The sequence below is a fragment of the Perognathus longimembris genome, chromosome 26 (genome assembly GCF_023159225.1).
Source record: "Perognathus longimembris pacificus isolate PPM17 chromosome 26, ASM2315922v1, whole genome shotgun sequence".
Classification (NCBI taxonomy): Eukaryota; Metazoa; Chordata; class Mammalia; order Rodentia; family Heteromyidae; genus Perognathus; species Perognathus longimembris.
In genome coordinates, this window is record NC_063186.1 from 8,438,111 (window position 1) to 8,461,012 (window position 22,902).

Below are 22,902 nucleotides of genomic sequence, written 5' to 3' on the forward strand. Positions count from 1 at the left end.
GAGATCTGTGTATGAAGATGTCATCACTCAGCACCGGGGCTCAAGTTGTGGGTGGAGGGCGAGATGGGCTGAAGCTGGAGCTCACAGAAACCATTCTCTTAAATGCACCCAGCTCTGAGAGAAGCTGTAGACCACACATGGCAGCAAGGGCACAGTGGTTGACACTTGTTTTTATGAAGCACACATTCTGGTGAGGTTGGAAAGAACACTGCATTGAGGTTCTTCAGACCTCTGCAACTGTAAGACATTTGGCTAGCTCATTGGAAGGCTTCTTAGGTTTGAAAGTTTTCTACTTTTAACATTTTAAATTAGCATTGCTTGTACGGGGAGGTTTCCATATTCCATCTTCCATATGTTTGCAGACAGTGCACCCCCATCGACCTCATTCCCTCTGCCCCCCCAACAATTGCAAGGGCTTTACTAGATTTTCAGGCATCCTATAAAGCCCTTGGATTCTGCTCCTCACAAAAACGGCTGTGAAAATAAAAGCCAAGCGCCACCTTTGTGCCCGGGCCTGCAGCAGGACCCAAGTGCAGGGTTGCGGTGTCCCGGTGGGACATGCCCGCCGGGCCTGAACGTGGGACACCGGAGCTGCCGTACCCGACCTCCAACCGGAGCGAGCCAGCGGCCCGAACTCGGTCCCGGCCTCCCGGGGAAGGGGAGCGGCGCCCGCGGCTCGGGTGACAGGAGCGTGGCCTGCTGGGATCTGGGGGGGGGGGGGTCCACGGAGCATGCTGGGATACCTCCGAGGATGCCCATTGGCTTTGCCTCAGTGACCGACGGCAGCAGCAGCCAATCAGAGGGCGCAGCGTGCGGAAGCGGAAGTGAGGTTTCCGTGGAGACAGCCGGGCCTGCAGCAGGCGGCGGCGGCGACGGCGGCGGCGGCGGCACCTGCGAGCGGAGGCAGAGGCTGGGCATGGTGGTACCCACCGCACTGTGAGAGCCGAGCGGCCGCGGGGACCGCCATGCGCCGGCGGCCCTGACATGGGCGCCAGCGGCTCCAAAGCTCGGGGCCTTTGGCCCTTCACCTCGGCAGCGGGGGGCGGCGGCCCGGAGGCGGCGGGCACCGAGCAAGCTTTGGTGCGGCCTCGATCCCGTGCGGTGCCACCCTTCGTATTCACGCGCCGCGGGTAAGGGCGTGGGCTCCGTCTCGGAGGACAGCCGGGCGCCACGGGCAGGGAGCCAGACAACCCCTTCCCCCACTGGAGTCTGGACAACTCCCATGTTTTGCTCCCCCGTCGGAGCAAAGGGGTGGGTAGAGCCGGGCAGTGGCCCCTGGAGGCAGGGAGGTGCCGAAGGTGTTTCCAGGAAAGGGTGGAATCCAGGCTTGGCTCCTCAGGATGCGCTACTCCCCGGTAAAGCTAAGACAAGGTTTCCACGAGACCTCAGGATCTTCTTGTCACTCTTTCCAACTCCGTGCAAATTGGAGGCTAATACCCTCCCTCCCCCCCCTTAGTCTAAGGGGAGAATGACCTTCGGTTTCGATGTCTTTCCTTCCGCAAAGTAGTGGGGCTGGACCCCCTGAGAGTAGTGACTGGGAAATAAGGCTGGGGTCCCAATGTTTGAAGTGAGACCTGGCGAGGCAGAGAAGACCCTCACCCTGTTGTGTTGCCCAGATCTGGAGTGCTAACTTCACTCTTTCCACAGGAGCACCAGAATGATCTGGTCCTAGGTGAGCTTCTGGCTCTCTCGCTCTCTCTCTCTCAGATAATGGCTGCACTAGCCACTGGGAGGAGGAGATGCGGTTTTCCTTCCTTTAGGCTCCTTCCCAGCTCAGACATCCACATCTTAGTCTTTGGCACTTGGCCAGTAATGTCTTCTGGAATAAAACTAACATCCCTAAGCCACCACCTTGCCCGCTTTATAATCCCCAAATGAAGGACCTGAGGCTGGAATGGCTGTTTATATAGAACAAACCCATGATGAGAACTAGCTTTGGTTGCCTGAACCAAAGTTCAAGCCAAGTTGGGCATGCTTCTCCTTGGTCTGTGGCATTTGCTGTGAACAGCCTGTTCTGTTTTCTACCCAGTTCCATGTTCTATGATGAAGATGGAGATCTGGCTCATGAATTCTATGAGGAGACAATCATCACCAAGAACGGGCAGAAGCGGGCCAAGCTGAGGAGGGTACATAAGAATCTGATTCCTCAGGTGAGGGGCTGGGAGTGGTCATAGAAGCTACATCAAGTATGCTGCCAAAAGAGGTCTACTGGGGGGAGGAGCAGGGAAGAACAGGGAAGGCTTCTTGGAGTAAAGCCCTCTGAGCCAACCCTCACTAGCTTTTGTTTCCATGGCAGGGCATCGTGAAGCTGGACCCTCCCCACATTCATGTGGACTTCCCTGTGATCCTCTATGAGGTGTGAGCCTGGGGGTGGCAGACACAAGTACTCCCTGCCCCTGCAAGTAACTCAAGTGTGACTTCCGCTGAGGAGTCCAGCCTGTGGCCACAACCCTGAATAGACTCCAATGGCCCAGATCCTTCAGCTGTAAGCAGGGCAAGTCCCTTGGTGTTAATCAGGCAATGGTTGGTTTATGGGCGAGAGGTGGTCGGTGGCTGGTGAAGCGAATGGCAAAGTTTCCAGACCACCCTCCCCAACCACCCCTGCAAGAGGCATGGCAGGCCATATGCCAGTCAAGAGTGCCTGGTTCCAGGCTCCTTGCCTGGCCTGCTTTCTTCCAAGCTTGCCTAGGGCCCAGCCCTGCTAGAAGCTACAGCACTTTACAAGCAAAGTCTGCCTTCTTCCAGCCCCTGGGCTGTGGGGGCTGAACACATGTGTGAACTTCCTTCCCTCATTTCCCTTACCCCCTAGTTGGAGCATTTCAGCCGTTTGCTACCTCGATTCTTCCTTTATTGGACAGAGGTGGGGGCAGCACCAGCCTGATTCTTCCTGCCTACCTGCCATTTGTTCCCACTCTGGGATGGACAGTTTACTAACTGTTATTAGGAATGGATACTGGTGTTGGAGGTTTCTTCCTTCAAGCAGGGCTAGGCGGATCCCTCCCCGCTGCAACTAGTTTTGCCCTCCTCCCCAGACGTAAGGGTGCGAGCCAGGGTCGGGACAGGTTATACCTGTGGGACGGTGTCCCAAGCCCCCGTTCTGTCTAATCTCCCTTGCCTTTACCCTGTGCGAGAGGGACTGACTGTCCAGTGGTGAACAACAAGTAGAGCTGGTGCCAGTATGAGTATCCCACCACTTATTCCCCTAAAATATCTTCACCCCATTAGAGTCACTCAAGGGAAAGTACTGGAGCCCCTTGGTAGGGGGCAAGAAGGAGGGAAAGACCGTAAAAGGAATACTTAAAATGTGAAGGTTTGTAAATAATCTAGTCCACGATGATGTTGGGGCAGAGTCTCATTTCTATGTAGAGATGACTTTTTTTTTTTAATTCTTTATTGTGCAAGCATTGTGCTTCTGGAGTATGGGAAACGGCTTGGGGTGGGTGACACCCCCCCCACCAGCTTAGGAAGACTGTGGTTGTTTGTTCAATTTCAATAAAATTATTTGTAGACCCTGCATGTAAGAGTGGCATCTTAGGGAACTGTGACACTCGAGATCTCCCCTTTCGAGGCCAGCACTCAAGAGTGGTAAACCTGAGCCCTGCCCGTGGCAATACCAGTTGTGACCAGCAGGTGGCTGTGTTCACACAGGACCACAGCGAGGGGGGGGCAGCCTGCGGGTCCATTGTTGTGAGAGCAATCGGAGCTCTTGAGCTGCTTTATTATTGACTGCCCCCCCTCCCCCCGCTGTCTAACCCCAGGTCATTCTAGAATAGCTCTATTCTATTCCAGAACTACCTCTACACTGCCATCTGACTTCAAGTGAGGTTAACAGCTAATGTGGCACAGACCTCAGGCCTGACCTTAGGTGAAGCACAACGGGGCAGGTGTCACCACCCTCTGCCCTACCACCACCAGGCTTTGCAGCTCCAGCTCTCTTGCTCCCTCCCAGGCCACCACTGGGAAAAGGGACTTGGGTTTCTGTCCCATAAGGCAAAGCGCAGCCCCCCAGTACTTCCTTTGCTTTCTGCCAAATTTTCTGGGCCTGCTGTGAGGGACATTCTGTGCTAGGCCTAGCATTTGCCATCAACAAATTCCAGGTAGAGGGGCTTCCCGGTGTGGGCAAATGGCCTGCCAGTCTTTCAGAGTCTTGAATGTGTTGAGTCTGCACCCTAACCTTGCACTTGTGTGAGCTGTCTTCCCACTGCCCATCGTATGCCAGGCCCGAGACCCTGACTTCCTCTCCCAACCACCCCCCTCTCCCCTTGCCAACAGGCTTTTCAGCAGCCAGGACTGTCCCAAACCAGACAACATCCTACCTCCCACCACCCCTGTCCTGCCTGGGGGAACTCCCTGTGCTGGGCCTGCCCCTCTGACCCCAGAGCTGGAAACAATGGGAGTCAGGGCTGTGCTTCCCCACACTCCCTCCCGCTGGGTTGGGTTTACTTCCTTCCTGCCCTGCTGCTGGAGGAAGCGTCCCTGCCCTGGGACAGTCAGGCCTGGCTTTTGTTGTCCCAGGGGTCCCCACCCTTGGAGCCTCTGTCTCTTGTGAAACCAACACAGTGGTAAAAGGATAGTCTCCCCTCTTCTGCCATGTCCTGAGAGACAGACTCCCAGGTGTGTCCCCAACTTCCCCAGCCTACTGTTACAAGAGGGGCCTCTGGGTATTGGAAATGTGGGCTCGTGGGGTGCTGAGAAGCAGACTTAGGGTGATTTGAGGGTAGGCAGATTTATCCGCACCACTGGAGAAGACTGTTGGAAACGTGCTACAATCCTCCGTGGGGCCCTCTACACTGAGAACTCTCCCCATCACATCCAGGCCTTTTCTAGCCCTTGTGGTCAAGGGCCCCCACTCTGCAGCAAATCCTGAAATCCACCTAGCAGGAGAGCACCCTGCTGAAGCCCCCTACCCCCAGCCACACGCCCTCTCCGTCACACGGGGGGCCTCCTCTGCCCTCGGTGGAAAAAAGTATAATTTGACTCCTGGAAGATCCCCCTCTCTCCCCCCTTCCCCAGGGCCAGTCCCTTCTTTGTCACCTGCTCTAGAGGACAATCTGCAGACTACCCCCCTCCCCAAGTAATTTGACTCCCACAAAGACCACCACTGGATTTTAAAGAGAACCCCTAACATCAGGAAGAGTTGGGGCAAAGAGGTTCCCCCCCCCCCGCGTTAAAGCACTTGTGGGCATGGAGGGAATTGGCACCTGCTCTTGGGCCCATCGCCTTCCCGGCGCCTGGGGCAGCCAGTGGGGCGGGGAGAGGGCAGAGGGCTCGCCCGCCGGGCCTCGGGATGGGTGCGGGCGATCTCCTCCCCCGCGCCTGTTCCGAGCCCTTTCCTCTCGGAGGGGCAGCAGGAAGTGAGGAGAAAGGGCCGGGAGGGGAGGCGGGAGCGCGAGGGAGGGAGGAAGGGAGGGCGGGAGGGAGGGAATGGGGCTTCTCGAGTCCCAGTTAGGCTGGCCCAGCGGGCAACAGCTGGAGGAGGAGGAGAACCACCACCGACCTCCGGGGCCCCAGGACCCACGCAGGTGAGCCCCGCGCAGGTCCCAGGAGGTGGGGTTGCGCCCCCGGGGGGCACTGGCCGACAGGCTGGATGGAGGAGCCGGGGTCGGGGGGGGCGGGGGAGGACACGAGCTCTTGGGGAACCTGGGTTCCCCGACCCAAGATCGGATCTTAGGGGTGAGGTCTCGCACTGGGCCCCCAGCTCCAAAGCCAAGCCCTCTCCCCAGGTCGGGAGGGGCCGCCGCGGCCCGGGAGCCCCGGCATCCAGTCCGAAGTCCAAAACTTGTGCACAAGTGGCGCCCTTCCCCTCCCCCCGTGGGGGGGGACTGCACAGGAGGGGACCCCGGGAACTGGCCAGCACCTCCCCGCACCTCCGAGCCCCGCGGAGCTCCCCCATCCCCGCGCCCCGCCCGCCAGGCAAGCGACCCCGAGTTTCCAGGACAACCCCGGCGGCCGGGCTCGGCCCCTTCCCGGGGACGGCAGGGGCGGCCGGGGCGGGGCGGGGCTAACTGCGGACTGCGGGGAGCCGGGGGGGACCGGGGCTCCCGAGAGGTCCTGGAGGTGAGAGCCTGCCACCCACAGGAAAGGGCCCCAGGGCTGGAGACGAGCGTCCGGGGTCCGGGTCGGACCCGCGCCGCCCCCCAGCCGAGGCCTGGGCGCCCACAGCGCCTGCAGAGAGCCAGGCCCGGAGAGGCCACCTCCCCCCCCCCCCCCCCGCATTCCCACCGTCGCCCGCCCTCCCTGCGCCTGGCCCTTTAAGAGACCGGCCCGGGACGGAGGGCCGTACCACCTACACGGGCCGCGGGGGGGGGACGGACAGCCTCGAGCTGACCGACTGGGGGGGCGGGGACCCCGGCGGACACCGCGGTGCCCAGTGGCCCTGAGTGTGGGATAGGGGTCCACCTCCCACCGCGGAGGGGTGGGAACCGCTGGGTCTCGAACCCGAGACGCGGCGTCGGCGTCGGGCCAGGCAGGCGCTGCGCCCCCCTCCGCGCCGGCCTCCAGTGCGCCCGCCCGCGGCTTCTTAAAGGGCCCGCGGCGCTGGGGGCCGGGGGCGGGGCCGGCGGGCGCGGGCAGCGGTGCGCGCGGGGCGGGAGGCCGCGGCGGCCGGGGCGAGGCTGGGCCCGGGATGGCGGCGGCCCTGGCGCGAGTCCCCGCGGCGGCGCCCTGTGCGAGGTGAGCTCGGGGCGCGGCGCGGGGCGAACCCCGGACCCCCCCCCCGGGGGCCACCTCTTTCCTCACCCTCAACCCCCCCCCCCGCCCCGAGCCGGGGCGCCGGGGACTCCGCCTCCCCTCGGGGCTCGGCCCCACGTGCGGGCTGGGGGCGGGGTCCAGCACAAAGGCCGGCGGCGGCCGGCGAGGCCCGGACGCAGCGCCGCGGCCCCCTTTGTCCCCCGCGGGGCCTCCTCGGAGCCCGGCGGCCCGGCGGCCCGGCTCTTGGCGCAGATCCCTTCCCTAGCCGTGCTCTGGAACGGCTCCTTTCCGTACGGTGGTTGCTTCTGAGGATCCGGGGGTCCTCCCCGGGTAGATGGGGGAGGGGGTGGCGGGGGAAGGGGCTCGGGGTTCAGGACTCTCCGAAGCATCTCAGCGCCTCCAGCCACCAGTCCACCCCCTGATCACCCGATTCTCTGCGGGGTCGAAGGTGTTCGCAGGTTCCGGCCCTGCGCTTTTGGTAGTTGACCTGCCTCACTGTGACCTGTGACCTCTCACAGCCTCCCATGGTCTGAATAGCTGCACTCCCCCCTCCCCCCGCCCCCCCAAGCCTAGGCTTCTAGAGCGTGGATTGGCGTGGGGGTTGGACGTTCCAGAACTCTCTTAAGTCTAAACTTGTTCTCTCCCACCCTCCCCTCAGCTCCTGAGCTGGTTGATCTCTCCTGCAGTGCCCAGCATGTGGACAGGCCTGGGCCCCCTCATCACACTGGCTCTGGTACTGGCGGTGGCACGGGCCTTGGAGCTCAAGCCCACCACGCCGCCCATCTTCACAGACCGACCCTTCGTGGTGGCATGGGACGTGCCCACGCAGGACTGTGCCCCGCGCCACAAGGTGCCACTGGACCTGAGCGCCTTTGATGTGAAGGCCTCGCCCAATGAAGGTTTCGTGAACCAGAACATCACCATCTTCTATTACAACCGCCTCAGCCTGTATCCACGCTTTGATTCCACCGGGATGTCAGTGCACGGTGGCGTCCCGCAGAATGGAAGCCTCTGGGCGCACCTGCAGTTGCTGAGGAAATCTGTAGAGCACTACATTCGCTCCTTGGAGCCCCCCGGGCTGGCAGTCATTGACTGGGAGGATTGGCGGCCTGTGTGGGTCCGCAACTGGCAGGACAAGGATGTGTACCGCCAGTCATCGCGCCAGCTGGTGGCCAGCCGCCACCCTGACTGGCCCCCAGACCGAATCATCAAACAAGCACAGTATGAGTTTGAGTTTGCCGCCCGGCAGTTCATGCTGGAGACACTACGTTACGTCAAGGCGGTCAGACCTCGACACCTCTGGGGCTTCTACCTCTTTCCCGATTGCTATAATCATGATTACGCACAGAACTGGGAGACCTACACGGGCCGCTGTCCTGACGTGGAGGTGGCCCGCAACGACCAGTTAGCCTGGCTGTGGGCGGAGAGCACGGCGCTCTTTCCCTCCGTCTACCTGGATGAGACACTAGAGTCCTCCACCCAGGGCCGCAACTTTGTCAGCTTCCGTGTTCAAGAGGCTCTCCGCGTGGCTCACACCCATCATGCCGATCACGCGCTCCCCGTCTACGTCTTCACGCGCCCCACCTACTCGCGCAAGCTCAGCGGGCTCACTATGGTATGTGTCTTCCGTGGCTTGCGCCTTCTTTTGAGAACCATGGCACGAGTGGGGAGACCAAGGGCCTAAAGCGCTGTTCCTAGTCGTGTAGTCCCCACCCATTTCTTCAGCCTGTTCTCTTTGTGATCTTATGAAAGGGTGACGATGTCCCCCATTTTGAAGACACGCGCGGAGGCTCTGGGAGGCTGAGAAGTGAATCACGCGTGTAGTCCTAGCTACTCGGGGGACTGAGAGCTGAGCATCAAGATTCAAAGCCCATCTGGGCAGGGAAGTCTAGGAGAATTTTTATCCCTGACTATCTAGCCCAAAAGCCAGAAGTGTGACTCAAGTGGTCGAATGGCAGCCTTGAGGGGGAAAAAGCCAAGTAAGAGCTCCTTAGCCCTATGATCAAGCCCCAGCATCAGCATTTTTTTTTCTAAAGAAAAAAAAAGGGAAGGAAGGAAGGAAGCCAGCACGTGGGGGGGGGGGGGGGCGTTCCAGAGGGAGGCCGCCAGCAGATGGGACCCAGCCCGCCCACCTCTCCTTCCTCACCCTCTGCTGTCAGCCTTCCTCGCTGACTGTCCCCTCTCCACACAGACGGACCTCATTTCCACCATCGGTGAGAGTGCAGCCCTGGGCGCGGCCGGTGTCATCCTCTGGGGTGACTCGGCGTACACCTCAAGTGTGGTAAGTGAGACTCACCCAGCCCACCTGCACCCAGCCCACAGACACCTTTGCTCCCAGCTCCACTCAGGTGTGCAAATCCCATCTGGCTCCCACCCCAGACTTTTTGTCCTTGCACACAAAGACGGCACTCATGCCCCGTGGTCAGGAACGAGGAGATGCTGTCCTAAGCAGCTGGATTTCTCCCCTTTGCTGCCTCTACCCAGATGGGCTCTAGTCTCTCCTCCAATCTCAGTTCTCAGCAGGAATAGGTGTACGTGTGATGTACACACACACATATATACTGTTAAGAGAAAGTGCTGCTAGCCTCAGGGTGTGGCTTGGCAGAGCACTTGCCTAGCATGCACAAGGCCCTGTATTCAGTCCCCAGAACCATATTGAAAAGACTTGTGTGGCCAGGCACCAGTGGCTCACGCCTGTCATCCTAGCTGCTCAGGAGGCTGAGATCTGAGGATCTCAGTTCCAAGCCATTTTTCCAGACAGGAAAGTCCTTGAGGGCTGGGGATATGGCCTTGTGGCAAGAGTGCCTGCCTCATATACATGAGGCCCTGGGTTCGATTCCCCAGCACCACATATACAGAAAATGGCCAGAAGTGGCGCTGTGGCTCAAGTGGCGGAGTGCTAGCCTTGAACAAAAAGAAGCCAGGGACAGTGCTCAGGCCCTGAGTTCAAGGCCCAGGACTGGCCAAAAAAAAAAAAAAAGAAAAAGAAAGTCCGTGAGACTTTTTATCTCCAATATACCACTCAGAAAAAGCCGGAAGTGGCGCAGTGGCTCAAGTGGGAGAGCAGCTGTGTAGTCCCCACAACCTGGACAACCTCTCCGTCCGGGCCTGTGGGCTGAAGCCCGTGCTCTCAGCTCTGTCAGCCCTCCACGGCTACCTCTGCTCTCTCCGCAGGAGACGTGCCAGTACCTCAAGAATTACCTGACGCAGAAGCTGGTCCCCTACGTAGTGAACGTGTCCTGGGCCACCCAGTATTGCAGTCGGACCCAGTGCCAAGGCCACGGGCGCTGTGTGCGTCGCAACCCCAATGCCAACACCTTTCTCCACCTCAGTGCCAGCAGCTTCCGCCTGGTGCCTGGCCAGGCACCTGACGAGCCACACCTGCGACCCGAGGGCGAGCTCAGCCGGGCCGACCTCGGCTACCTACAGACGCACTTTCGCTGCCAGTGCTACGTAGGCTGGGGTGGCGAGCAGTGCCAATGGGACCGCAGGCAGTCGGCCGGAAGGGCCGGCGGGGCTCAGGCCGGGTCTTACCTCACCAGCCTGATGGCGCTGGCCACCATCATCCTCGCCTGGACCTTGTGAAGAGTCTCTTGCCTGGCCACTAGACGAAGCTGGCTAGCCTCTGCCGCGGAGCTCTCCTGGGCAAGTACGAGCCCGAGGGGAAAGACAGACGAGTCTGGAGGGGGCAGAGCCCCCCCCCCATACCCAGCTGTCCCCCCCACCCCCCTGTTCTAAGGGGGAGGGGAAGTCCCCTCAGAGATGGGTACAGCTGGGCTGGGGGTGGCTTGACCCTACCCTTCTGCCTTTAGATAGTTTATAATTATTATTATTATTTGGGGAGTCTCTTTTGTAAATTAAATATTAAAAAACAACTGCTTCTGTGTTTTTCTCTTTCTGGGTAAGATAGAGTCCTGGGTCACTTTGAGGTTGTACTCATTTTCTGGGAAATCCTCTGCTAGGAACTTTTTTTTTTTTGGCCAGTTACGGGTCTTGAACTCAGGGCCTGAGCACTGTCCCTGGCTTCTTTTTGCTCAAGGCTAGCACTCTACCACTTGAGCCACAGCGCCACTTCTGGCTTTTTCTGTGGATGTGGTGCTGAGGAATCGAACCCAGGGTGTGTAAGAGGCAAGCACTCTACCACTAGGCCATATTCCCAGTCTCGACCTTGCTGTCTGTTGGTTGGGATGCCATTGAGCCCCACGTTGTATGAGGGATGGCGTTCACTATGCTTCTACTCCTCTCCCGCACCCCAAGTTGATTTAGTATCAGCCTCCTGGCCTTGGCCCCCAGAGGAGAAAGGGGAAGTAGATGTTTGAGTCCTCCTGCTTCCACAGATAATGCAGCCATTCCAAGCCAGAGTCCATCTCCAATTGACCAATAAAAAGCAGGGCTGGCCCCAACACTGGTGGCTCATGCCTGTAATCTTATCTACTCAGGAGGCTGAGATCTGAAGATCAGGGCTTCAATCTCCAGTGGAAAGTCCTTGAGACTGTCTCCAATTAACCACACACACACACACACACACACACACACACACACACACACAAATGGCCTGAAGTGGTTAGAGATCAAAAGGCTCAAGTGGTTAGAGCACTAGCCTTGAGCACAAAAGGCCTGAATTTAAGCCCCAGGCCAGGCACCAGAAATAGAAGGAAGGAAATGGCTCAGGGGAGGCAGAGCAACTCTGAGCTACTACTGCTGCCTCTGACAGGAGTTACCTCCACCCTTCTTAGTCAGATCCACCTGGGGTCACCCCTGTCCTTGTGACACACACAACCCTACCCTGCCCTCAGGAAATTGACTGACTCTGGCAAAACAGGCTCTAGCCGGAAAAGCCAGGATGGGAAGCTTGCACAAGGTCCCGGTTATCAAAGAAATAACAAAATGGGAGGGCAGGGGTTAGAGGAAGTCATCGTCCTGCAATGCCTTCTACACTGAGATGCTAGGAACAAAGCTCGGGAAAGGCTGCAAGAAGTTGGAACACAGCCTGAGCGGAGTTCAGGGCTGGGCTGTGGCTTTGAGTCAACTACTGCTAGAGGTGAGGGACGCCTCTCGGAGCTGGCTTCATTTGAAGGCAGTAAACTTGCTAGGCACACACCTGGGCCAGTCCTGAGCTGGGCATTTGGAGAACCTGTCTGTGAACCACACCCATATAAACCTCCTGGGAATAATAGAGGGAGGTACATACTAGATGCACAAACTACGTCAAATGCTAGGTTTGATAAGAGTATTCCATGTGAATGAGGAGACAGGGTGGTTAGGGAAGCAAAGCTGGAGAAACAAGTTTGGCCAAACCAATGCCAACTGAGATTGTGAATCATTCCCTCCATAGCTGGGTGCTGGTGGCTCACGCCTGTCATCCTAGCTACTCAGGAAGCTGAAATCTGAGGGTTGAGGTTCAAAGCTAGCCCAGGCAGGAAAGTCTGTGAAACTCTTATCTCCAATGAACCACCAAAAAAAAAAGCTGGAAGTGGAGTTGTGGTTCTCAAGCACGAGCATGTGCGTACACACACACACACACACACACACACACACACACACACACACTACTGTCCCCAGCGCTCAGTCCACCCTGGCAAGTACGAGCCCTAGAGCCTCATAAAGACAGTGACTGATGGAGAACATGAGCAAGACCCAGAAGAAAGGACAACTTAACCACACGGGGCAGTAAGCAGTGACAGGATTTAGGGCCACAATAATTCTAGAGCACACAAAAATGTTTGTGTGTGTGTGTGTGTGTGTGTGTGTGTGTGTTATGCCAGATTTCCAGTCCCCAAAGACCACCAAGGAGCCGATACCGATGCAAACGCACGAGAGTCTTTATTGCAAGCTCGAGCCTCGACTCCCAACCATCACCGACACAGCGGATCTGGATTGAGAGCCCCGACCCTCAGATAGGCAGGGTTTTTATTATGATTACAACAGGGGCAGGGTAATTCCAACTTGGCAGATACTTGATTGGATGGCATCTAGCAAGCAAGTTTGTCCTATTTCTATTGGCTATCTCCCCTTTCAGTTACCTATTTAGGCTTTGATACCGGGAACTGGCCTCGATATCAGGAATTGACCACAGGTGGTCACGTAGCACTGATGCAGGGGGTTAATGCCGGGGGTAGAGCAAGTCACAAATGGGTTAAGCAAGCCATTTACAGAAGCAGAATGTTGCGGTCAGGCTGACCTAGTACCAACTTTATTTTAACAATTGCGACCATGTTTTCCCATTACCACGAGTAGCAAGCTTGAGCAGGCTAAAACAATCCAGTACTCAATCATAAGTAAACCAACCTGACAGTTACCATGGCATTTCTACTACTCTTATGGTTATTTCTATAGTCTATGACTATGATCATTTTTGACTGTCCGTTACCATGGTTGTTACCCAGGTATAGAGGTGAACAAGTGCTCTCTACATTTTTTAAATGTCAAACTATAAGAAATTAGTCTCACGGGTGGGGGTGCAGCCCTCTATCATGGAGTCATCACCAGGGTTTAGAAGCTGTTATAATTTTAACACTAAAACTTATATTTAGTTACTCCAGTTTTCAGGTCAGCCCTTACAGGCACACGCACGTGTGTGCATACACCAATCCCGGGACTTGAACTCAGGGCCTGAGCTTTTGTGCTCCAGACCAGCACTCTACCGCTTGAGCTCCGTGCCTTACTTTCTGGTGGTTAACTGGAGATGCGAGTCTCGTAGACGTTTTCCTCTTTGGGCTAGGATTACAGGTAAGACCGGCTTAAACAGCACCCAGCTGTTTATTTTATTTTAGTGGGAAGAAAACACAAATCTATTTGCTAATGAATAGCTAATACCCAGTCTGGATTCTCTTATTTTCTGGTGGTACTGCGGTTTGAACTCAAAACTTTGCACTTGCTTCACAGTCCCTCTGTCCACTGGGGCCATGCCTCTAGGTCAGTTTTCATCCCTTTATCACCACGGTTGTGAAATCCGTTTTGGTTTGCTTGTGATAGCACAGCACGTAGGCTAGCTCAGCTTTCACTGATCTAGTCCTGTAAAATACATCTTAACACATCCTCTCAAGCGTTTAGGAGCAGAGTGCAGTGATCGAATGCTTGCCTAGCAAGCCTGAAGTCCCGGGGCTCCATCTCCAGACCTGTGCATCCACCAACGCTAGGGCAGGAGTGGCTATGGCCGGCTAATGTCATCATGGCGGCCATCTGGAGAAAGTTTACTCTCTGAGCCTATAATCCTGAGGAACCCAGACACCAGACCACAACAGCGTCTTGCCAGCTGCCTTCGCCACCACCCAACCAAGTCAGCTCGCCCTGCCAGAGGGGGTGTGGCCGCCGCTCGCCCGGCCCCCAGCCCCTGCCAGGCTCCACCCTCAGACTGGGTGGCTTGCTCACTTCCACAAAGCTGCTCAGAACTGCCAGTAGCAGGCTCTTCCTCCTGGAGATTCTGCTGCAGCTGGGGCTAGAGTCAGGAAGTTTTGGAAGATGCAGCTCTTCTGCTCCCAGGTCAGCAGAGATGATCGGGTACCTGGCTGGGGGGTGAGAGGGGGTGGGGGGTATCCAGGAGCCCCCCCCCCCATCCGAGCCACTGAACATCCATCCCTTCTCCTCCTAGTGGCCATCAGGATTTCCAACAGAAGCGAGAGTGAAGTGTCCTGTTTATCTAACAGGGCCATTTGGGGTGGCGCCCTCGGCCAGTCCTCAGCCCCTTCTCTCACAATAGATGTGATGGCCTCTCTGGCCCTTAGGAAAGAGGGGTGGACAAGCCGGAAGCCAGGGCAAAGCTGGTGGAAGGCAAATGGCCCAGGGCTCGGCCACCCACCCAAGCCAAGGATGGATAGATGAGCCAGGGATTCCACCCACCTGCCCTGTGCAGGGGACAAGAAAGTTCCAGGCCTGCGCTCAGCCCTGCCTCTCCTGGCCAGGTTTTCCCAGCCCCACCTCGGATAATGGCTGCCGGGCTGCTTGACCTCTGTGCCCTTCTCTTGATCTTGCTGGACGGGACGCAAGGCTCCAGGAGCCCCGTGGGAAGCGAGCGGCCCTTCATCACCGTCTGGAACGCCAACACCCAGTGGTGTCTGGAAGAGTATGGGGTGGACGTGGATGTCAGCGTCTTCGATGTGGTGGTCAACCCCGGGCAGGCCTTCCACGGTCCTAACATGACCATCTTCTACAGCTCACAGCTGGGGACCTACCCTTACTATACGGCCACGGGGGAGCCCATCTTTGGTGGCTTGCCCCAGAATGCCAGCCTGCAGACCCACCTGGCCTGCGCGTTCTGGGACATCCAGGCTGCCATCCCCGCACCTGCCTTCTCGGGCCTGGCGGTCATCGACTGGGAGGCCTGGCGTCCGCGCTGGGCCTTCAACTGGGATTCCAAGGACATTTATCGGCAGCGTTCCCAGGCGCTGGTGCAGACACAGCACCCCGATTGGCCGGCGAGCCGGGTGGAGGAAGCAGCCGAAGACCAGTTTCAGGAAGCGGCGCGCGTCTGGATGGCCAGCACCCTGCAGCTGGGCCGGACGCTGCGTCCTCGGGGCCTCTGGGGCTACTATGGCTTCCCCAGCTGTTACAACTATGACTTTCTGAGTGCGAATTACACAGGGAAGTGCTCACCCACCGTCCGTGCCCAGAACGACCAGCTGAGCTGGCTCTGGAACCAGAGCCGGGCCCTCTACCCCAGCATCTACATGCCCGCCCCGCTGGTGGGCACGGGGAAAGCGCGGATGTTTGTGCAGCATCGTGTGGGCGAGGCGTTCCGCGTAGCCGCCACTGCCCGGGACCCTAACTTGCCCGTGTTGCCCTATGTGCAGATCTTCTACAACAGGACAAAGCTTCTGCCCTTGGTAAGTTCTGTGGGACACCCCATTTTCCACCTACCTACTCCTGTGTGGTCGTGGGGCTTGAACTCAGGGCCTGGGCGCCATCCCCGAGCTTTTTGATACTCAAGGCTAGCGCTCTAGCCACAGCTCCACTTCCAGTTTCCTGGTGGGTCATTGGAGATAGGAGTCTCAAGGACTTTCCTGCCTGGCCTGGCTTTGAACCACGATCCTCAGATCTCAGCCTCCTGAGTGGCTAGGATGACAGGCGTGAGCCACCAGTGCCCAGCTTAGTTATATGTCTATAGGTATAGATATTTATCCCATCCATCAGTGGCCCAGAAATCTGCCCCAGGAGCCAGGGAGGGCGGTTCAGAGCTGTGCTGTCTTTTGTGATTTTTGTTTTTTCTCCAGGAAGAGTTGGAGCACAGCCTGGGAGAGAGTGCAGCCCAAGGGGCAGCAGGAGTAGTACTCTGGGTCAGCTGGGAAAACACAAAGACTAAGGTGAGTGGAGGCCTGGGGGGGCAGAGACGAACCCCACCCCCACCCCAGCCTGCCCTTCCTACCTCGGCCCTAGGTAGGCAGGTGCACGGCCTGCCGTGGTGTCTCTGACAGTCTCCTTCCCACCCAGGAATCATGCCAGGCCATCAAGGAGTATATGGACAGCACCCTGGGGCCCTTCATCCTGAACGTCACCAGTGGGGCTCTTATGTGCAGTCAAGCCCTGTGCACGGGTCACGGTCGCTGTGTCCGCCGCCACCGCCACCACCCCAAGGCCCAGCTGTTCCTCAACCCTGCAAGCTTCTCCATCCAGCGTGCCCTGGGGGGCCGACCTTTGACCCTGAAGGGTACCCTCTCCCTCGAGGATTGGGCACAGATGGCTGTGAAGTTCAAGTGTCGCTGTTACCAGGGCTGGCGAGGAGCCTGGTGTGAACACAGGGACATTTGGTGATGGGCGGGGCCCACACAGGTTTGCACCTCATGAACTCTGGGGTGACCACAGCGTTCCGCAATACAGGCCATGCAAGTCATGGTCACGGGACACGCAGACGTCACGCCGGGCATTAAGAGATCTGTTTATTTCAGTGCCCAAAGTGGGGGAACTCTGGTATCCAGGGGGCACAGGGAGGGTGCGGGGCAGGGGTAGGATCCTGTCCCCAAGGAACTCAAATTAAAAATGGGACTCCCCAGGCGCTGGTGACTCACGCCTGTCATCCTAGCTACTCAGGGAGGCTGAGATCTGAAGATCATGGTTCAAAGCCAACTGCGGGCAGGAAAGTTCTGTGCCACTCTTCCCTCCAAATAACCACTAATAAAACTGGAAGCGGAGCTGTGCCTCAAGTGGTAGAGCGCCGGCCTGGTGCACAAAAGCTTTGGGGCAGCGCCTAGGCTCTGAGTTCGAGACCCACACCACTCCCTCTCCCCAAAATGGGATTCTAGGGTTGGAGCCTGGGTGGGGCGGGACAGGTGAGGCAGGGGGCGGAGCCAACGTCCAAGGCGGGGCTTACACGGGGGAAGGGGTGGAGCGGTGACGTATGAGGGCGGGGCGGTGGGGCTGAAGCGGAAGTGAACCCAAACCAGACCTGATTGGTGACTCAGGGTTTAGGGGCGGAGCCTGAAGGGGGAACCAGGCTGGAGGAGGGCGGGACCCAGCCAAGGCCACGCCCCGCGGGCAGGGCGCTGACTGAGGCTGCGCAGTCACGGTGTTGTGACGCAGGCGGGGGGCGGGGCTTGGGCGGTGACGTGGCGGGGCCCCCGGGGCCGGGCCTGGCAGCCGTGGGAGATCCGAGGGAGGTAAGTTAGTTGCGCCGTCGGCTGTTGGGGGGGGAGGGTGGAGGGGCTGCATGGCGTCCTCCGCAGCTCGCCGCTGGGCTCAGCCAGCGCGGGGGGCACCGAGGACGCTGAGCCCGAGACCGTGAGGAGCCGGGCCGTGCGCGCGCGAAACCGGGACGCCGAACGCTCCAGAACCAGCGCGATCGCCACGTCAGTACCGCTCGCCCCGCTCCCCGCGCGCGCGTCCAGCCCTCCGCCCCCCCCCTGCACGCCCAGCCACACCCCCCACCTCGAGTGAGGCTGGGGAACTCCTTCCGTGAGGCCCACCCCGGGGCGGGGAGGTGCAGGCCCCCAGGGCGCCAGCGGCCACGCCCCCGGCGCGGCCACGCCCACAATGGGCGGGGCCTGTGGGCGAGGCGGGAACGGGGACCGGAGCCCCATCCCGAAGCTGCCGCCTCCAGGTGAGGGGGCCTGGAGGACGCGGGGTGTGGCCTGAGGAGGGGGAACCGGAGGAGCAGGTAGGAAGCTGAGATCTGAGCATCGTGGGTTCAAAGCCAGCCCCGGGGCAGGACAGTCCTTGAGACTCTCCAACGAACCTCAAGAAAAGCCAGAAGTAGAGCTGGGGCTCTGGGACTCGAGTGGGTAAAGCATTGAGCCCTCAACACACGAGAAAGTCCAGAGACTTTCAGCACCCAGGCCCTGAGTTCGAGCCCTAGGATCAGTGCACAAAAAGGAAGGAATGAATGAATAAATGAATGAGGGCAACAATAAGGTTTGGACACAGGAATTCCCAGGCCCCAACTTGGAGGCCGTTGGCAACCTCTGTGCATGGAAGGAAGCTGTGGTCCTTGAGTGATTACAAAACTCAGGCCAGAGGGAACCTGGCTCACACTTGTAACTGTTCCCTGCGATTATGGGCCCCACCCTGCACCCCTACCTGGTGTTGCTGGGGCCTCATCTGATGGGGTCAGTTGCATCTCTGTTCAAAGTGTCCTGAGCTGGGCAGAATCAGAAAAGGAACCAGAAGGAGGGGGAAGACTAAGCTTCATGAATGAGGGAGTGTCTAAGGGTCAGCGAGGTGCTGCTGCTTCCCAAGAGAATCTCAGACGGGCGAATGCACTACATATGGTGTCTGGTTTGCGTTTTCTGCCCAAGGCCAGCCAGGCTTCGTAGCGGAGTGCTAGAGAGATGAAGAACTAGGACATCAAATGGGTTGACTCTCCTAGCACTGCGAGGTGTCCTGGGGAGGAGAGATGGATAGCCAGGCCGATAGGGCCCAGAAGCCCTGGTTTCTGCCCTAGCCTTCAGCTTCCCATCCTTCTCAGCTTCCCTCCCATATGTAGTAGGGCACTTGGATACATGCACCTGATTCTCTCCCCCTGGGGTATAGGAAGTGGGTCTTATTCCAGGTCCTCTGTACCATCAGGTGAGTGTGAGACCACTCCCCAGTTGCAGGATACACTTAACCCCCCTTTGCACTCATTAGTCCTTCCCCACCCCAACTGTGTCCCCTCCCATGCAGCTGTTATCCACAGGAGGGGAGCCTTGTGGTTTGAAGAGATGCCAAGGCCTGGAGATTGTGGTCTTATCCGACTGGCACTGAGCCACGTGCAGCCTAACAGGAGGTGACCTTGGCTCCCGGCCTGACTCACCTGAGCCTGGATCCTACATGTTGGCAAGAGCTGACCCTGAGCTGTGGCCCAGCCAAGCTGCTGTCCCCTCCCCTAGACCCTGAGCACCGGATGGAGCTGATCCTGAGGACCAGCCTGGCTAAGCTGACTCTGGATCCTGCATGCCAGCCAGAGTTGACCCTGAGATTCAGCTTGAACAAGCCCACCCTGGATCCCACACACCAGCCAGAGCTGTACTCGAGCATCACCAAGCTAGTTGAGCTGCCCTTGGATTCCACCTACCTTGAGAGATGAACCTCAGTCCTAGCCTAGCTGAGCTCCCCCTGGATCCTGAACCCCAGGCCAAGGAGATCGCAGGGCCCAACCTGGCGGAGTTGGTCCTGGAACCCGTGCACCACCGGCCTGAGCTCCTGGATGCTTGTGTGGACCTCATCAATGACCAGTGGCCGCGAAGCCGGGCCTCCCGCCTCCACTCCCTGGGCCAGTCCTCCGATGCCTTCCCCCTCTGCTTGATGCTCCTGAGCCCCCAGCCCTCACCTGAAGCAGCCGCCACGGTGGTGGGCCACGCTCGCCTGTCACGAGTACTAGACCGGCCCGAGAGTCTCCTGGTGGAGACCGTGGTGGTAGCCCGCGCCCTGAGGGGCCGCGGCTTTGGCCGCCGGCTCATGGAGGGCCTGGAGGCCTTTGCTCGTGCCCGAGGCTTCCACCGGCTGCACCTCACCACGCATGACCAGATGCACTTCTACGCACACCTGGGCTACAAGCTGGGCGAGCCCGTGCAGGGCTTGGTGTTCACCAGCCGACGGCTGCCCAGTACCCTACTCCGTGCCTTTCCTCAGCCCCCCTGTCCCCAGCCACCCTTGAGGACTCCCAGCCTGACTGCCAAACCTGCCCCACGAGGCCACCAGGGGCCCCCATTACCACCCCCACCCCCACCTCCCCTGCCCCCGATCCTGACCTCCTCCCCCCCACCCGCACCTCCACCTCCTCCGGGGCCCCTTCCACCAAGCCCCGTGGAGACCCGATACCAAGATCTGAAGGGATGTCCCATCTACTGGATGGAGAAAGACATCTGAGCGTTACCCAGGATAAAGCACTGGCCTCCGGGTCACTGGACTGCCCAGGACAGTACCAGCTGCAGCCCTCTGGCTGCAGCTCAGCCTCAAGCCTCTGGGCGGGCAGCCTTAGCCGGGCATCATTTCCAGTGTTCACCTGCGGCCAGAGGTGGCTTCGTAGCCCGGCTCCGGGCCATCAGTGTGGCTGAATAAAGGCTTCCGTCGGGTGTGGCTGTGACAGTTTTATTTGTTAACACCCTGGCGCTTACTTCTTAGGTCCTCAGTTGTGAAAGAAGACCCCAGATCTAACTTGGCCCCGGAGCCATGGATGGGGTGATACCTGCCTTTACCCCTCCCACCTTGCTAGGCCCAAGAAACAGAGTGACTATTCTCTTTCCACTCATCACTGTTTGCTGAGCACTTCCGATGAGCCAGGCCCCGAACTGGGCCCAGGCAGTGAGAAGGACACCGAGGACAGACCTGGCATACAGTGGCAAGATCCACACAGGGGAGAAGAACGTTCAGTAGCCCGAGTGTCCTGACTTCTCTCCATCCAAGAAACCTGAAGCGGGGCTGGGGATATGGCCTAGTGGCAAGAGCGCTTGCCTCGTATACATGAAGCCCTGGGTTCGATTCCCCAGCACCACATATACAGAAAATGGCCAGAAGTGGCGCTGTGGCTCAAGTGGCAGAGTGCTAACCTTGAGCAAAAAGAAGCCAGGGACAGTGCTCAGGCCCTGAGTCCAAGCCCCAGGACTGGCAAAAAAAAAAAAAAAAAAAAACCTGAAGCACGTGGTGTTACAGCACAGACTGGAGTGTTGGATAGGAATTAAGTCAGGCAAGCCAGAACTATTTGGGGGGCAGACTACAAGGGGGACCGGGGAAGAACAGAGAGGAGACTTGCTGCCTTGACAGAGATGGAGGCTAGGGGGGAGCTGCCCAGGCCAGTGTGGGGTGTAGCTCCCTTGGGAGCCAGGCCACCCCCAGCCCTCATTCTTGTGCAGAGGAGATGAAGGAAACTTCTGGACTTTTCCCTGCTGTGGGAAGGAAGGCCTGGCCTTGGCCACGGACGCTGCTCACAGCTCCTCTTTCCAGCTCTCGGGCAGGACGGCACAGCCAGGCCCAGCCCTGGTGCTGGGGGTGAACCTGTGCTTGGTGCACTTTCCTGGGCAGAATAGCACCATCTTCTACAAAAATCAGCTTGGCCGCTATCCTTCCCTGGGGCCCCAGGGCATAGCTTACAATGGGGGCGGGGGGGGGGGGGGAATCCCCCAGGCTGTCACCTGGCCCGGGCTGCCCAGCAGATCGGCCTCGGCCTGCGATCCAGCTTCAGGGGCCTGGCAGTACTGGACTGGGAGGAATGGCATCCACTCTGGACTGGGAACGAGTGTGGCAATGGCTGGCACCATATGGCTTCCAACTACACGGGCCACTGCCACACAGCTACCCTTGCCTCAAACACCCAGCTGCATTGGTTGGGAGCTGCCTCGAGTGCTCTCTTCCCCAGCATCTCTCCCACCCAGGCTGCCACCTGCCCACCACCAAGCCTTCGTCCACACCGCCTGGAAGAGGCTTTCCGGGTGGCTCTTGCTGGGCATATCCACCCTCTACCTGTCCTGGCCTATGCCCGCCTCACACACCAGGATTCTCGGAGATTCCTGTCTCAGGTAAGCAGACGCTGAGTCCAGGGCCAGGGTCCTGTGCTAGGAAGGTCTGACTTTCCCAGGGGAGCTTGAAGGGAAGGTCCTGAGGGAGAAAAAGGCCCTATTCTAGAACAGCTGACCAGTGAGGCATGGCTCTGGTAGAAGATCTCCAGAGGTAGATAGGGCCCAGCCTTTGGAGTCCTTACCTGAGGGGACTCATTCTCTGAATGGAGGGCCTGAGAAACCACTCCGAAACTCGGTTGCAAAGGTGCCCATGATCTAGGTAGAACCAGATCATGGCAGTGAACCAGTTTTGGTTTTTGTTCTTGTTGAGGCTTGAACTGGGGCCTGGGCACAGTCCCTGAGCCCCTTTTGCTTAAGGCTAGCGCTCTACCACTTTGAGCCACAGAATCACTTCCGGTTTTCTGGTAGGTCATTGGAGATAAGAGTCTCACAGACTTGCCTTCCAGGGATGGCTTTGAACCATGATCCTTAGATCTCAGCCTCCTAAGTAGCTAGGATGACAGGTGTGAGCCACTGATGCCCAGCTTGAACCAGTTTATGGTTTAAAAAAAAAAAAAGAAGGGCCCAGTCAGGCCAGTTCAGCCCTGACTTACCAGCTCTTTGTCTCCAGAATGACCTGGTGCAGACCATTGGTGTGAGTGCAGCACTGGGGGCAGCGGGTGTGGTGCTCTGGGGGGGCCTGAGTTTCTCCAGCTCTGAGGTGATTGTTGCCCTCTTCTGCTTATCTTCAATAGCACATACTGGGGTTCCCAGGGTAAGGGAGAGGTTACATCAAAACTATGGAGTAGAAGCCCTGACATACGGTTCCCTTTCCCCTAGGGTGCCTGCTGGCGTCTCCATGACTACCTGGTGGGCACCCTAGGTCCCCACGTGATCAGTGTGACCAAGGCAGCCAAGGCCTGCAGTCACCAGCGGTGCCATGACCATGGCCGCTGTGTACGACGAGATCCAGGACACATGGAAGCCTTTCTGCACCTGCAGCCAGACGGCAGCCTTGGAACTTGGGAGTCCTTCAGCTGCCGCTGTTATTGGGGCTGGATTGGCCGGACCTGCCAGACCCCTAAGCCTGGGCTGAAAGAAGCAACATAAAAACCCCGGGGGCCCCGGCCCCCTGCCGGCCCTTCTCTTTGCTGTGGCTTTCCCAGTCCTGGGAGAAATCCCATTTTTGTTCTGCTCAGCTTACAGTCAGCCTTCCTCCCAAGCACAACCCACTCCCTCCTTACAACCCTTGGGATACCTGGTTGAAAGGTGGGGGTGGGGGGGTGGAACCTTAAAAAGAAAAGCAGAGGTT

The 22,902-nt window shown here is 58.5% G+C and overlaps 5 protein-coding genes across 8 annotated transcripts; all 5 read left to right on the top strand.

The window, feature by feature from the left end:
* The first annotated feature begins 843 nt into the window (after positions 1-843).
* On the top strand, positions 844-3,516 carry Tusc2 (tumor suppressor 2, mitochondrial calcium regulator). Its single transcript, XM_048334588.1, has 3 exons — positions 844-1,130; positions 2,030-2,150; positions 2,297-3,516. Exons 1-3 carry the CDS (start codon positions 985-987, stop codon positions 2,360-2,362), a joined length of 333 nt encoding a protein of 110 aa, XP_048190545.1. The 5' UTR covers positions 844-984; the 3' UTR covers positions 2,363-3,516.
* Positions 3,517-5,406: 1,890 nt separating this feature from the next.
* On the top strand, positions 5,407-10,575 carry Hyal2 (hyaluronidase 2). Of its 3 annotated transcripts, none has more exons than XM_048334581.1 (4): positions 5,407-5,522; positions 7,349-8,305; positions 8,882-8,971; positions 9,865-10,575. In XM_048334581.1, the coding sequence occupies exons 2-4, from the start codon at positions 7,385-7,387 to the stop codon at positions 10,273-10,275; spliced, it is 1,422 nt and encodes a 473-aa protein (XP_048190538.1). In that variant the 5' UTR covers positions 5,407-5,522; positions 7,349-7,384; the 3' UTR covers positions 10,276-10,575. The 3 variants fall into 3 exon arrangements, with proteins under 3 accessions (XP_048190538.1, XP_048190539.1, XP_048190540.1); XM_048334582.1 differs by lacking the exon at positions 5,407-5,522 and adding an exon at positions 6,021-6,057; XM_048334583.1 differs by lacking the exon at positions 5,407-5,522 and adding an exon at positions 6,623-6,672.
* A 3,541-nt stretch (positions 10,576-14,116) lies between these two features.
* Positions 14,117-16,654, top strand: Hyal1 (hyaluronidase 1). Of its 2 annotated transcripts, XM_048334585.1 has the most exons (4): positions 14,117-14,172; positions 14,592-15,512; positions 15,900-15,989; positions 16,117-16,654. In XM_048334585.1, the coding sequence occupies exons 1-4, from the start codon at positions 14,152-14,154 to the stop codon at positions 16,435-16,437; spliced, it is 1,353 nt and encodes a 450-aa protein (XP_048190542.1). In that variant the 5' UTR covers positions 14,117-14,151; the 3' UTR covers positions 16,438-16,654. The 2 variants fall into 2 exon arrangements, with proteins under 2 accessions (XP_048190542.1, XP_048190541.1); XM_048334584.1 differs by lacking the exon at positions 14,117-14,172 and having other exon boundaries at positions 14,434-15,512.
* A 403-nt stretch (positions 16,655-17,057) lies between these two features.
* Positions 17,058-20,246, top strand: Naa80 (N-alpha-acetyltransferase 80, NatH catalytic subunit). The gene is given in 3 exon segments (XM_048334587.1): positions 17,058-17,279; positions 18,781-19,166; positions 19,169-20,246. Coding segments are annotated over 2 exon segments (963 nt in total). The 5' UTR covers positions 17,058-17,279; positions 18,781-19,000; the 3' UTR covers positions 19,966-20,246.
* A 124-nt stretch (positions 20,247-20,370) lies between these two features.
* Hyal3 (hyaluronidase 3) lies at positions 20,371-22,700 on the top strand. Its single transcript, XM_048334475.1, is given in 7 exon segments — positions 20,371-20,468; positions 20,949-21,220; positions 21,223-21,454; positions 21,456-21,496; positions 21,499-21,611; positions 22,222-22,311; positions 22,431-22,700. Coding segments are annotated over 7 exon segments (1,116 nt in total).
* The last annotated feature ends 202 nt before the right edge of the window (positions 22,701-22,902 follow it).